The sequence below is a fragment of the Lytechinus pictus genome, chromosome 16 (assembly GCF_037042905.1).
Source record: "Lytechinus pictus isolate F3 Inbred chromosome 16, Lp3.0, whole genome shotgun sequence".
NCBI lineage: Eukaryota > Metazoa > Echinodermata > Echinoidea > Temnopleuroida > Toxopneustidae > Lytechinus > Lytechinus pictus.
The window spans coordinates 24991130-25005217 of record NC_087260.1 but is presented as its reverse complement, the minus strand read 5'-3'; the positions used below and the strand labels follow the sequence as shown (position 1 = coordinate 25005217).

General features: G+C 38.6%; 1 protein-coding gene across 1 annotated transcript; it reads right to left on the bottom strand.

Moving 5' to 3' along the window:
* Nucleotides 1-2299: 2299 nt before the first annotated feature.
* LOC129267890 (serine/threonine-protein phosphatase 6 regulatory ankyrin repeat subunit B-like) lies at nt 2300-11458 on the bottom strand. Its single transcript, XM_064111641.1, has 2 exons — nt 6811-11458; nt 2300-3277 (listed from the first exon to the last, which is right to left on the bottom strand). Exons 1-2 carry the CDS (start codon nt 11386-11388, stop codon nt 3134-3136), a joined length of 4722 nt encoding a protein of 1573 aa, XP_063967711.1. The 5' UTR covers nt 11389-11458; the 3' UTR covers nt 2300-3133.
* Nucleotides 11459-14088: the final 2630 nt, after the last annotated feature.

Here is a 14088-nt window from a genome sequence, read left to right as displayed (position 1 = left end):
CATTTGATTTCCCTAATCGGACATCCCTATTCTAATGCGGACATTCGCTCATGAACACGGACACCGGGGGGGGGGGGTATGGGCACTTACATTTACGAGTGGATACCATGCGCGACCAAAAAAACACGTAAAAAGGATGTCTTTTTCAAGATAGGGCACGTTACGTACGTAACGTGATAAGGGTGTCAAAAACACAAAAATGATATTGAAAAGGGTATCTATTTCGCTAGGAAAGCTACGTGTTCAGGGTCATATTTGCGGGGGTGATAAAACAAAATTAAAATGTTTTATAAAGGATTTCCTTTTTGCCCCAGCACTACGTGTTTAGAGTCCGATTTGCGCGAGGTGTAGAATAATAATTATACTTGCTTATATAGCGCTTAATACTTACTTTGTAGCGCTCTACAGTATATGCAGCATTACCCTGGCTTTATCAGTGCAGCTGTTACGCGCGCTGCGTTTCAAGGAATAAATTCCTGCCAGGTACCCATTTACCCATTTATTAGAAGGTGCATGGGGCCGTACTAAACCAAATGGTGTGTAAAGATAAAACCGACGACCGACGGACCCATCACTGTACTTGTTTAGGGGTTCATTTCAGGGAATATTTGCCAAGAGTATCGTTTTGTTTCCAATACTTGTAAAAGGTAGGATTTCAGACGCCAATATATATTAAGGGGTGCATTTTCAGAATTTGGAAACTAAGTGTTTCGGGTGCTTTTCGAGACCCCATGGTCGCGCATGGTATCCACTCGTCAATGGAAGTGCCCTCCCCCCCCCCCGGGCACGGACATCTAAATTACCTACATGGACGATTGGTTCCAATCAGTGGACATTTGACCTGGAAAACCTATATTTTTTGCCTGTCTGCTGCAGCCGATCCTGCAGCCGATAGATGGCACACCGTATTATGAATCCACCGAAATGGGTTGGCAACTTGGCATTGATGTTATGGTCCAGCTGATATACGTACCTTAGGTCATCGAGGTACTACCTCGATGACCTAATTTGATTCTATACAATCACTGACTTATTCATTATCAATGTTCTCACGAAGGGTGAAAAGGAAATCAAACCATGTCGGTGAAATCAAGTTAAAATATAGATAGTAAAAAATATATAAATTGTACATCCATGTCACATAGAGTTCAAACAGTTTTGAATTATTTTGATATCAGGCCAGTAACCAAGGGATTCCCTGGGTAACGCGGAACCCCTCCGCTCGCCAAGAGCAGAAACAAAAGGAAAAAAAAGGGGGGGGGGGAAAGAGTACGAAAACGGAGAGAAAAGAGAGAGACGAAAGAAAGAGTTAGTAAAAGAAATCAGCGCTTAAAAGGGTCTCTTTAGTCAAAAGATTGAATATTTCTGGCCGAACGTTTACGCTCGCTATAATTGTTTATTGGGTTATACAGTGTGTTCTCCTTTAAAAAAAGTTAAAATGTAAAATTTTCAGATCAAAATATCGAATTATTTGGATCGTGTTTCGTGCTCGAACCATTCATTTAGTGAAAATACCAATCTTTTTCATTATTAGAAAAAGTTCATAATGTCCAATTTGGCGGTGTAAATCTAACAAACAAATTTAATCTCGCTTCGCGCTCGCATAAATTGTAAGATATCAATCTTATTCATGGCTAGAAAAAGTGATGAAAATGTCCGGCTTCCATGCATGTCAACAGATTAAAAAAAAATCATTTTACGATTCTCTTCAGTAATAATAACAGCAATAATGATAATGATAATAATAGTACTACTACTAATAATAACGATAATAATAATAATAATGATAAAAATAATAATGATAATAATGATTATGATTATGATATATAATGATAATGATAATAATTGTGGGCTCTTCTACAGCGCACGCGTCCGTCATGGCGCTATGTATCATCATATTTTCGTAAAATAGCCTTAAAAACGGACATATTGAAGCTTTTTGACATGGTCTCATCAGAGTAAAATCGCATAAATGACTAGAATGCTTAAGTGAAACAATATATATATATAACATAAATAAAATATTAGATATCAATATTGATTTGCTCTAGCGTTTTAGTCATTAATGCGATTTTACTCCGATGAGTGCATGTCGAATAGCTTCAGTATGTCCGTTTTAAGGCTATTTTACGATACCAAACACTTATTTATAATCATATTTATTCATAAGCACATAAATAAAAAATTGTGTTACATTTTCATCAAAAAGTACAAACTCTCAAACCTAATGACACGAAGGGATTTGTTTTATATGACTTAGATGAATTACACCAACTTTTTTATTTTTTATTTTTTATTTGAATGACCAGATATCCATCATGATCATGATTACAAATAATTCTTAGAATATCATTTTTAAAGTCAGAATATCAAAAATATTTTTCAGCTCGCCCTTTGCGCTCGCATCAATTGTTTAGTTAGATACCTAACCTGTTTATGATTATAATTGATACTGTGAATATCAAATTTTCAGCTCAAAAATGAAAAATTTTCAGTTCGCGCTTCGCGCTCGCATCAATTGCTAAGTATTAGATAATCCGAGTCATGATAAAAAAAAGTGCTTAGAAAATCCATTTTACAGGTAAGAATAACAAATTTTAGCTCGTGCTTCGCGCTTGCATTATTTGATTGGTGAGATATGTATCCTCTTCATGGGTCACTATAATCTGTCATTTTCAGATCAGTAGGCCTATATCAAAATTTTGAACTCGCGCTCGCAACAATTCTTTGAATACAATTAAACACAATTGTTTTATTACAAAAATGGTCAAAATATTCAATTTTTATGTCAATATTCATGAAATATCCCAAAATTTGAGACCGCGCTGGCTCGCATATAGGCCGTGTGAGGTAGGCCTACTAAATTTATCTTATTAGTAAGAACAAAGCTACTATGGTTTTAAAGAATGTTAGTCCTATTTAAAAATTACCCCCTAACAGCTTTACGCGGCCGATCAGAGAAAATGAGAGTGAAATATTTTTCGCCCCACCCCCTATTGGCGAAGCTGGATTCGCCCTTGGGTATGGAACTTGTAAAAAAAGGGTTTACTTTTTCTGTAATAAAGAACCCCAGCAATAATTCCTGGTTATGGGCCTGGATATTTAGTAATCTTTATCTATATAATTATGTTGTTTACCTTGCTGCTGCATGTTGGAGGACTGTCCACCCTTCATTATCCGTTGCCTCTATGTCTGCGTCGTTATCAAGCAACATCCGAACACATTCTTCATGTCCTCCCCTCGCTGCAACCATTAGTGGTGTGACACCATTTAACGTCTGTTAGGTTATGATGCAGAAAAAGAACAAAGATTAATGAATATGCAATTAATTTAGTTGAAAAGTGACTTACGGTTGCGGAGTTAGGTGTCATAAGAGAGTCTTGCATGTAAACTTTACCATTGACCTGAAAATGACATTTGACCTTACCATGTGACCTCCGACTGCAGCATCACATGCAGGTCCCCCAAGTTCATCTACCATCCAAGTTTGGTTGAAAAGTGACTTACGGTTGCGGAGTTAGGTGTCATAAGAGAGTCTTGCATGTAAACTTTAAGGTTGACCTGAAAATGACCTTTTACCTTTATATCATGTGACCTCCGACTGCAGCATAACATGAAGGTTCCCTAAGTCCATCTACCATCCAAGTTTGGTTGAAAAGTGACTTACGGTTGTGGAGTTACGTGTCATAAGAGTCTTGCATGTAAAATTTAACGTTGACCTGAAAATGACCCTTGAACTTTCCATGTGACCTCGACTGCAGCATAATTAACATGCAGGTCACCCAAGTCCATCTACCATCTAAGTGTGGTTGAAAAGCGACTTACGGTTGTGGAGTTATGTGTCATTAGGTTTGTGACGGACGGACGACATTTCGATCCCTAAGTCTCGCCTTTACCTCTGGTGGGCAAGACAAAAAGTCAAATGAGGGTTTGTTTCATGGGCGTTTTTTGTTACTTTTGCCAACAGATTGTTCATGAAACTTCGCACATGACTTCAAAGTGACGCTATCCAAAAGGCGCGTACACCAAAATAATCATTCGATACGGCACAGAGCGGGGCCAAGGCCTTGAACTTTCTTATTTGCATAAGTTTCGAATATTGCGTGCTCACTGAAGCATTACACATCGAGATTTTCATAAAAATCAAATCAAGTATGCAAGAAGATATGTGACAGATATCCATCGTAAGCAATTGCATTTTTCCAATAACGTAAAAAAAGGAACCATTCGCATTCCACATGTTCATTCAAGCGTGAATGTTTAATTAAACGCCTTTGAACTTGAAGCACGTTAATTGGTCATGAACATAACGCAAAGAAAAGTTGATAAGATAATATCAGTTCACAAAATGAAACAATACTTGCCTATGATATTTGAAAATCGTACTTTTTGTGAAATGTTAAAATTGGAAAGATACTCTTTTCACGGTTACACTTCGTAATTCCGAAGGTTCGAAATTCCGAAACACGTAAATTGCCTATACCTCGATGTTCGTTAATCCGAAAAACGTAAAAGGGTTCGTTAATCCGAACATTTGTGGCGTTATTCCGAAGGTTCGATAATCCGAAAACGAAATAAGGTTCGATGTTCCGAAGGTTCGTTAATCCGAAAACGAAATAAGGTCGGTTGTTCCGAAGGTTTGTTAATCCGAAAACGAAATAAGGTTCGTTGTTCCGAAGGTTCGTTAGTCCGAAAACGAAATAAGGTTAGTTAATCATTTAGTTTTCGGACTAACGAACCTTCGGAATTACGAACCTCATTTCTTATTCGGATTAACGAACCTTCGGAATCACGAACCTCACTTCGTTTTCGGACTAACGAACCTTCGGACATACGAACCTCATTTCGTTTTCGGACAAACGAACCTTTGGAATTACGAACCTTCGGGAAAACGAACCTTCGGAATAACGAACCTTCGGAATAATGAAGCTTCGGAATTACGAATGTATGCGTCTTTCCACAAATAAATGTCATCATATTCGATAATTTTTGTCGAAAGAAATGTGTAAAAAAAATCCAATTATAGCAAATTTTGACTTGTGCTTATTCAACCGTGAAATTTATCAACAAAAGTTGTATCATCTTTGAGAAATCAGCTTTCACAAGCTTTCTGTCGATTTCTCATGACATGCATGATGAGAATGTGTACCAACAAAATGGAATCAAAGTCATGATATTTGGCTTGTAACTTTTAAAAAGGTGACAGTTTTGCCTTCTGGCGGTGCTCATTGAAGCATGACATAAAATATGTCCATAACATTCACTAAGATGGTAGCTTATAAAATTTCCTACACGCTCATGTAAAATTATATTAAAAACTCCCAGTAGTTCGGAATTTATTGATGTTTGTTTAAAGGGGACTTACATTTTTTTTTGTGTTGTTAGCAGTGGCGTAACAGGCGGGGGGGCGGATTTCATCGGGAAAATAAAAGAAAAACGGGAAAAAGAAAAAAAAGAGGGAGAACAAAAGGGAAAGGGGAAGGAAGGGGAAAAGGAAGGAGGAAAAGAAAAGGGAAAAGAAAACGTAGAAAATAGGCCTATGTAATGCAATAGTACGGTGGGAAATGATGACAAAATGGCAACGATAGCGGGAAACGAAGGTAGAATGTAATCAATCAAAAGCTTAATTGGAAAACAAAGAAAAGGAACAAGAAAAAAATGATAACACAACCGGGCTGCCGGTGATTGAAATTAAAGAGCGGGAAGAAAGATGGACTGCATACAACATTGTACTATAAGCTTGCTAAATTTTATGCAAATAAGCGCAGTAGGGGCTCCTCATTTATATCCTTCAAATGACTCTATAATGCCCCCCTTCAATCACGTTCAATTAACTGGCATACAGGCGCGGGGGGTCTTGGTTCCACACCCAAGAGGAAGAAAAAAAATTATAGGAGACAACGTATAATGAAATGAATGGAAACAATGAAATTTGTTCTTGCTGAATAAAATGGACAAATCTATCACATAATTATAATTTAATTTCAATAGGCTTTTTTTCCAGCTCGCTTTGCACGCTGGCGACTTTTTACAAATTTGTCCCACATTGCTATGTTTTGCCCCCTCGTGATATCTGGTTCATTACGCAACTGGGTTGAATAAATTTGTTGTGTAAAAGCTATATTCTGTATATGCCCGCGATTTGATTAAAATTTGCGAGGTTTAAATGGCTTTGATATCAAGAAGTTCCGGGGGGTCCGCCCCGGACCCCGACCGCACAGCACTGCGTATGGAAGAGCTGGGCCAAGACCCCAAAAAGTTCTACAAACAAGAACAAAAAAAGGAGGAAAGAAAAGCAAAGGACAAGTGTAGGATATGATTTTATTTACTGAATATAATTTTTTTCTTGCTCGCTTCGCTCGCTCGGGACTTATATAAAGCAGCCTTTTTAGCACAGTACATGTCCTATACTGCACCCCTCTTTTTTTTTTTTTTTTTGGGGGGGGGGTTACTCCTCTCGCTACTACCGCAAAGAATCCTGTTCACAGTGGTGGACAGACCACAAAAAAATTGGAATCTAAAGAGAGAAGGATGAAATATTTTATTCTTTGGATATCATGTCAAAATTTATCACAAAATTTGATTTTTTTATTAAAAAGGTCAAAATTTTTGCTCGCTCGCAGCTTTTTTTAAAAGATAAATTCTGCCCGATACGCAATATCTGGCCTTCTCAAATTAGTCGCCTCATTACACCATTATATGCCTGTTCATCCCATGATATGACCGGGAATTTTTTTTGCTCTTGCCCCCCCCCCCCCCCCTGGCCACCGACCCCTGTTACGCCGCTGGTAGTTAGGTGCATACAAATACCTGTATATTTCCACCAAGAGCGTTGTGACTATCATCAACTTCATCGGTAGTTCTGTTCCTCAGGAGATATTTCAAACACTCTAAGTGACCATTCGCTGCAACAAGATGAGAAGCTGTCCAACCGTTATTATCACGTGCCTCTTTATCTGCCCCATGCGTAATGAAATATTGTATGATATTTAGATAGCCTCTATGTGAGGCAGCATGAAGAGCTGTTTTGCCATCCTTTGTGGCCATGTTAACATCAGCTTCTGCATTCACTAGAGATTCAACAATTTCAAAATGATCTTGCCATGCAGCGAAACATAGTACTGTCATCTGGTTGGTATCCATTATGTTGATGTTTGCTCCGTTGGCAATGAGATATTTTACAATGTCTATATGATTGTTATATGAAGCTACATGAAGGGGTGTCCATCCATCTTCATCCGATTTATCGACATCTGCTCCTGCATTGACTAGACATTCAACGATATCAAGATGACCGTTCTTTGAAGCCGTGTATACGGGCGATCTCCCCTCATCATCTTCTGCGTTAATGTTTGCACCCTCAGTAATGAGATATTTTACAATATCTATGTGATTATTCTGTGACGCCACATGAAGAGGTGTCCGTCCATCTTCAGTCGATTTATTGACATCTGCTCCTGCTTTCACTAAGCATTTAACAACTTCAACGGGACCATTTAATGAAGCCAGAAATAAGGATGTGAATCCTTCCTTATCCATTACATTCAGGATTGCACCCTCAGCAATGAGATGTTTAACAATATCGATGTGATTATGCTTTGACGCCACATGAAGAGGTGTCCGTCCATCTTCAGTCGATTTATTAACATCTGCTCCTGCATTCACCAGACATTCAACGATATGAAGATGTCCTCCCAGTGAAGCGACATACAGTGGTGTAACTCCCTTATCATCTAATGAGTTCAGATCTTCTACCTTGGTGATGAGGTATTTTACAACGTCCAGATGACCTCCATGCGATGCTAAATGTAATGGTGAAGGGTTATTGCTATCTGTGCCATTGAATTTAGCTCCGTTAGAAATAAGGTATTTCACTATGTTTATATGTCCTTTATGTGAAGCCTGGTCGAGAGCTGTCCAACGATACATTCCTCTTTGGTTCACATCTGCTCCTTCATTCACTAAACATTTAACAACTTCAAGATGACCATTTAATGAAGCCAGAAATAAGGGTGTAAAGCCTTCCTTACCCATTACATTCAGGATTGCACCCTCAGCAATGAGATGTTTAACAATATCTATGTGATTATTCTGTGACGCTACATGAAGAGGTGTCCGTCCATCTTCAGTCGATTTATTGACATCTGCTCCTGCGTTTACCAGACATTTAACGATATCAAGATGACCGTTCTGTGAAGCCAAATAGACGGATGATATGTGATCATTACTTTCTGCGTTAATGTTTGCACCATGTGCAATGAGATACTTGACAACATCTATGTGATTATTCTGTGACGCTACATGAAGAGATGTCCATCCATCTTCAGTCGATTTATTGACATCTGCTCCTGCATTAACCAGACATCTAACAATATCAAGATGACCGTTCTGTGAAGCCGAATAGACGGATGATATGTGATCATTACTTTCTGCGTTAATGTTTGCACCATGTGCAATGAGATACTTGACAATATCTATGTGATTATTCTGTGACGCTACATGAAGAGATGTCCATCCATCTTCAGTCGATTTATTGACATCTGCTCCTGCATTAACCAGACATCTAACAATATCAAGATGACCGTTCTGTGAAGCCGAATAGACGGATGATATGTGATCATTACTTTCTGCGTTAATGTTTGCACCATGTGCAATGAGATACTTGACAACATCTATGTGATTATTCTGTGACGCTACATGAAGAGATGTCCGTCCATCTTCAGTCGATTTATTGACATCTGCTCCTGCGTTTACCAGACATTTAACGATATCAAGATGACCGTTCTCAGACGCCAGATAGATGGATGAGATCTGATTATTACTTTCTGCGTTGATGTTTGCACCCTCAGCAATGAGATATTTTACAATATCTATGTGATTGTTTTCTGACGCTACATGAAGAGGTGTCCGTCCATCTTCAGTCGATTTATTGACATCTGCTCCTGCATTAACCAGACATCTAACAATATCAAGATGACCGTTCTGTGAAGCCGAATAGACGGATGATATGTGATCATTACTTTCTGCGTTAATGTTTGAACCATGTGCAATGAGATATTTGACAACATCTATGTGATTATTTGCCGAGGCCATAAAAAGAGGTGTCCATCCATTCTCTTTCGATTTATTGACATCTACTCCTGCTTTCACGAGACATTTAACGATATCAATGTAACCGTTCTCTGACGCAAGATATAAGGGAGAAATCTTCCAATCAACTTCTGCGTTGACGTTCGCTCCCTCAGCAATGAGATATTTTACAATATCTATGTGATTATGCTTTGACGCCACATAAAGAGGTGTCCGTCCATCTTCAGTCGATTTATTAACATCTGCTCCTGCATTCACCAGACATTCAACGATATGAAGATGTCCTCCCAGTGAAGCGACATACAGTGGTGTAACTCCCTTATCATCTAATGAGTTCAGATCTTCTACCTTGGTGATGAGGTATTTTACAACGTCCAGATGACCTCCATGCGATGCTAAATGTAATGGTGAAGGGTTATTGCTATCTGTGCCATTGAATTTAGCTCCGTTAGAAATAAGGTATTTCACTATGTTTATATGTCCTTTATGTGAAGCCTGGTCGAGAGCTGTCCAACGATACATTCCTCTTTGGTTCACATCTGCTCCTTCATTCACTAAACATTTAACAACTTCAAGATGACCATTTAATGAAGCCAGAAATAAGGGTGTAAAGCCTTCCTTACCCATTACATTCAGGATTGCACCCTCAGCAATGAGATGTTTAACAATATCTATGTGATTATTCTGTGACGCTACATGAAGAGGTGTCCGTCCATCTTCAGTCGATTTATTGACATCTGCTCCTGCGTTTACCAGACATTTAACGATATCAAGATGACCGTTCTGTGAAGCCAAATAGACGGATGATATGTGATCATTACTTTCTGCGTTAATGTTTGCACCCTCAGCAATGAGATATTTTACAATATCTATGTGATTATATCCTGACGCCACATGAAGAGGTGTCCATCCATCTTTAGTCGATTTATTGACATCTGCTCCTGCATTCACCAGACATTTAACAATATCAAGATGACCGTCAATTGAAGAAAGATAGATGGATGAGATCTGATTATTACTTTCTGCGTTAATGTTTGCACCCTCAGCAATGAGATATTTCACAATATCTATGTGAATATTCTGTGACGCCACATGAAGAGGTGTCCGTCCATCTTCAGTCGATTTATTGACATCTGCTCCTGCATTCACCAGACATTTAACAATATCAAGATGACCTCTCTTTGAAGCCAGATAGATGGATGAGATCTGATTATTACTTTCTGCGTTAACATTTGCACCCTCAGCAATGAGATATATTACAATATCTATGTGATTGTTTTCTGACGCCACATGAAGAGGTGTCCGTCCATCTTCAGTCGATTTATTGACCTCTGCTCCTGCATTCACCAGACATTTAACAATATCAAGATGACCTCTCATTGAAGCCAGATAGATGGACGAGATCTGATTATTACTTTCTGCGTTAATATTTGCACCCTCAGCAATGAGATATTTTACAATATCTATGTGGTTATTCTGTGACGCTACATGAAGAGGGGTCCATCCATATTCATCTGATTTATTGACATCTACTACTGCTTTCACTAGACATTCCACGATATCATAATGACCTTCCTGTGCAGCCACGTGTAGTGGTGAAATCCCCTTATTATTTTCTGCCTTGATGTTTGCACCCTCATCAATGAGGTGTTTTACAATATCAAAGTGACCACTCTCTGAGGATAGGTGTAAAGGCGCTTGGCCAAGGTCATCCACGCTATTCAGGTTCGTTCCTTTAGAAATGAGATAATGCACAATGTCATAATGACCATTGTCTGATGCGTTATGTAGAGGTGTTGCTCCACCCTTCCCGCCCTTGTTTACATCTGCCCCTGAACTTACGAGGCATTTAACTACATCATGATGACCGTTATTTGATGAAATACAAAGGGGTGTATCGCCATCTGATGTTGCTTTGTTTACGTCTGCTCCATGTCTGACTAAACACTCAACCACATCTAAATGACCGAACCGTGAGGCAAGGTAGAGAGGTGTAAAACCATTATTATCACTCTCATTGATATCCAGATATTGAGCGAGATTCCGAAGACGACTCTGAGACTTATCTTGAGGACGATTGCCATCATTCCCGCTCTGCTGAATAAACTTATCCCTCAAGTCAATGATGTATTTTACCAACTCGATATGCCCTTCTTCTGAAGCGATGTGGAGGATTGTCTTCCCATCTGTATCTTCTACCTCATCCTGGCTTATAGCAATAAGTGCCTCATCCTCAAGAATGGATCTTGTCTTCACAACATCCCCTTCCTTCACTGCTGCAATAAGCGCCTTGTTCATGATGTGATCAGTTCCGGTCAAAGAAAGATGTAGGTTGATAACCAAAAGTTGATGTAATTGTCAAGCATATTTGTGAATATGTTTTATGCAAACGACAATTTAAACCGATCTGGACGAATGTCTCCCCATTTAGATTTAACTTTTTTTCCACCTAATTGACACAAATTTCTTCATCCTCAAAGATATTGTCTTCATAACATCTCCTACACCTGCGATAAGTTCCTTTTTCGGATCAATCCTGGTCAACGAATGTAGGTGTATGACCTGATAACCAAGGTTATATTTTTGGATATTGATGAAGTTATTCCATGCAATACAACAATTTAAATCGATTTGGAGGAGTGTTTATGGAGATCAGCTCTCTCTGTTCCTGGATGATCGACACCCATTGCCTTATCCTCAAGAGTAGATGTTGTCTTCAAAGCATTTCCTTCCGTAGCTTCTGCGATAAACGTCTTATTCACAATGTGAGGAATCCCTGTCAGCAACTTCTTCAGAAAAACGTAGGTCTATAGGTGGTAAACCTGTTAAACAAGAAGTTATATTTATCCGGGATATTTTAAGAAGATCGTTTCACGCAAACATCTATATTGAGGCATATGATCCGAGAGATTTACACACATTCTCCAGAATAAACTGATGTTAATCTTAATATAAGCCTATAATGGTTTAATTTGCTTATTGTCGTCAAAATGGCAGAATCAGGAAAAGCTAGAAGCTGAGTACTCGCATCTCACAAGTCATGGCTAGAATAAAGGATTTTTGAAAGCACACGTGGTTTACTAGCCTTAATTATTAGGCCTATAGCAAATCATGTGGATAAGAACACATCCGCCTATCGTCGTTCTGAGCTCACAGATGACGTCATTGTTTAAAAATACGTTCGGCCCTAATGATACAGGGTCAGTAAATGCCTTCTATCTCCTGAGAAGACCGAATCCATTCACCGACGTGTACCGGTACCGTATTGCTAATGCCATATGTACGTCTAGAATTCTCCAACGATTCCACTTGACTCGCATTAATATGAGGCAAAAATATGAATCTCAAGATTTTTCAAGAACTAAGTGCCTAATTGCCCGACAACTCATCTACTTTTAACTCTCACGTCAATAATGTTAACCAAGAAATAGCTTTATTCTATCTTGATCCCTGTTGATATTAGAGGCCCCTATCTAGAATTCTATCCGAGGTTCAATTAAGGTTCCAAAAGCGAGTATCCAAATGAATGTCTCCATGCAGTTCCAGAATCTAGATTCCAACAATTCCGTGCGCACTGCTCTTATCACGATTGTAAAATTGTACGATGAGTATCAAATATTCCTGTAAATAGTAATATGTGATAAAGTCATGACTTTTTTTCTTTAATATAAAAAAAAATCAAAATATGTATTCATGTCCTCTCAACCGAGGAGTGTCATCAGAGATACTCTGTATACAGAGTGAGTCAGAAAAAAATGTCCCATCAGTTTAGTTATCTTGTCTGAAGTATGAACATATCATTCTTGATTTATTGATATGTTTTGATAGAGATATTCGCCACGCATACTCAGGTACCATTTTTATGGAAATATTTGCATGCACATATGACTGACTGCGATACAATATTACGGTCGTAAAATCTCATTGCACTAAGTTGCCAGTTGAAAAATCACACAAGTTTGAAAAAGGTTACAAATTGTGTGCAGGCATCTACCCCATCATTGCACACACAGGCACTGTGAGGCACACACACATCCCTTTAAACCCTTACACATTCACATCACCTCACACACACACACACCACCAACCCCACCCAAACACACTTGTAAAGTACTCAACATAAGTAACTGCTTCCAAACAGAGACATAGCCAATATAGAGATATGGGGAAATGTAAACACTGTTAATGAAGTGTTTAGGAAGCGTGTGCGTACATGGGTGTGGGAGGGTGTATGGGTGGATGTGTTTGTGCTAGAGGTGTGATGTGTTATGTGCGGAATGGGTGTGTGTGTTTGTTTTGTGGAATGATAGGTAGGTGTTTTTCTGTGTGCACACAATTTCTTTCACACTTTGTTTCATTCTTCTCCCAGCAATGTAGAGCAAATTTGTATAGAGAGCGTCTCGGAGACCCCCATTTTTTATGTGGTCCGTTCCAGAGCGTTGCATTTTTAGCAATCGTTGGTCCAAGAGCCGTTCCGGAGACCCATTTTTAAGACCAAGATTTAGTTCCAGAGCCCCCTATTTTCGAGATGGCGCGGCACAAAGGTATCATGTTATAATTCAAGTACCCCCTGGGGCATCTATCAGTAATTCATGCATGCAAAGATCCATGGTGCCAAAATATGCAGGGAGGATAATTCTACCAAGATATATCAATAAATCAATGATTAAATGACAAATCCACCCAACAAAAAGGTGATTTGATTAAAAATAATAAAAAAAAATTAAAGAAGCATTACACTGAACATTTCATTAAAATCAGATGTAAAATAATTAAGTTATATATTATGACATTTCAAAGTTTCACTCAATTTCACGAAACAGTTATATTCACATCCCGGTCGGTATGCAAGTGGGGGACTGATGACATTACTCCACTCATTATTTCTTGTATTTAATTATACCAAATATGTAATATTTAATTCATTTCTCATCGTCAACATGTGAAGCAAAGTTTATTGTTCCCTGAACATGTGACATTACCAGTTTAACATTTCGT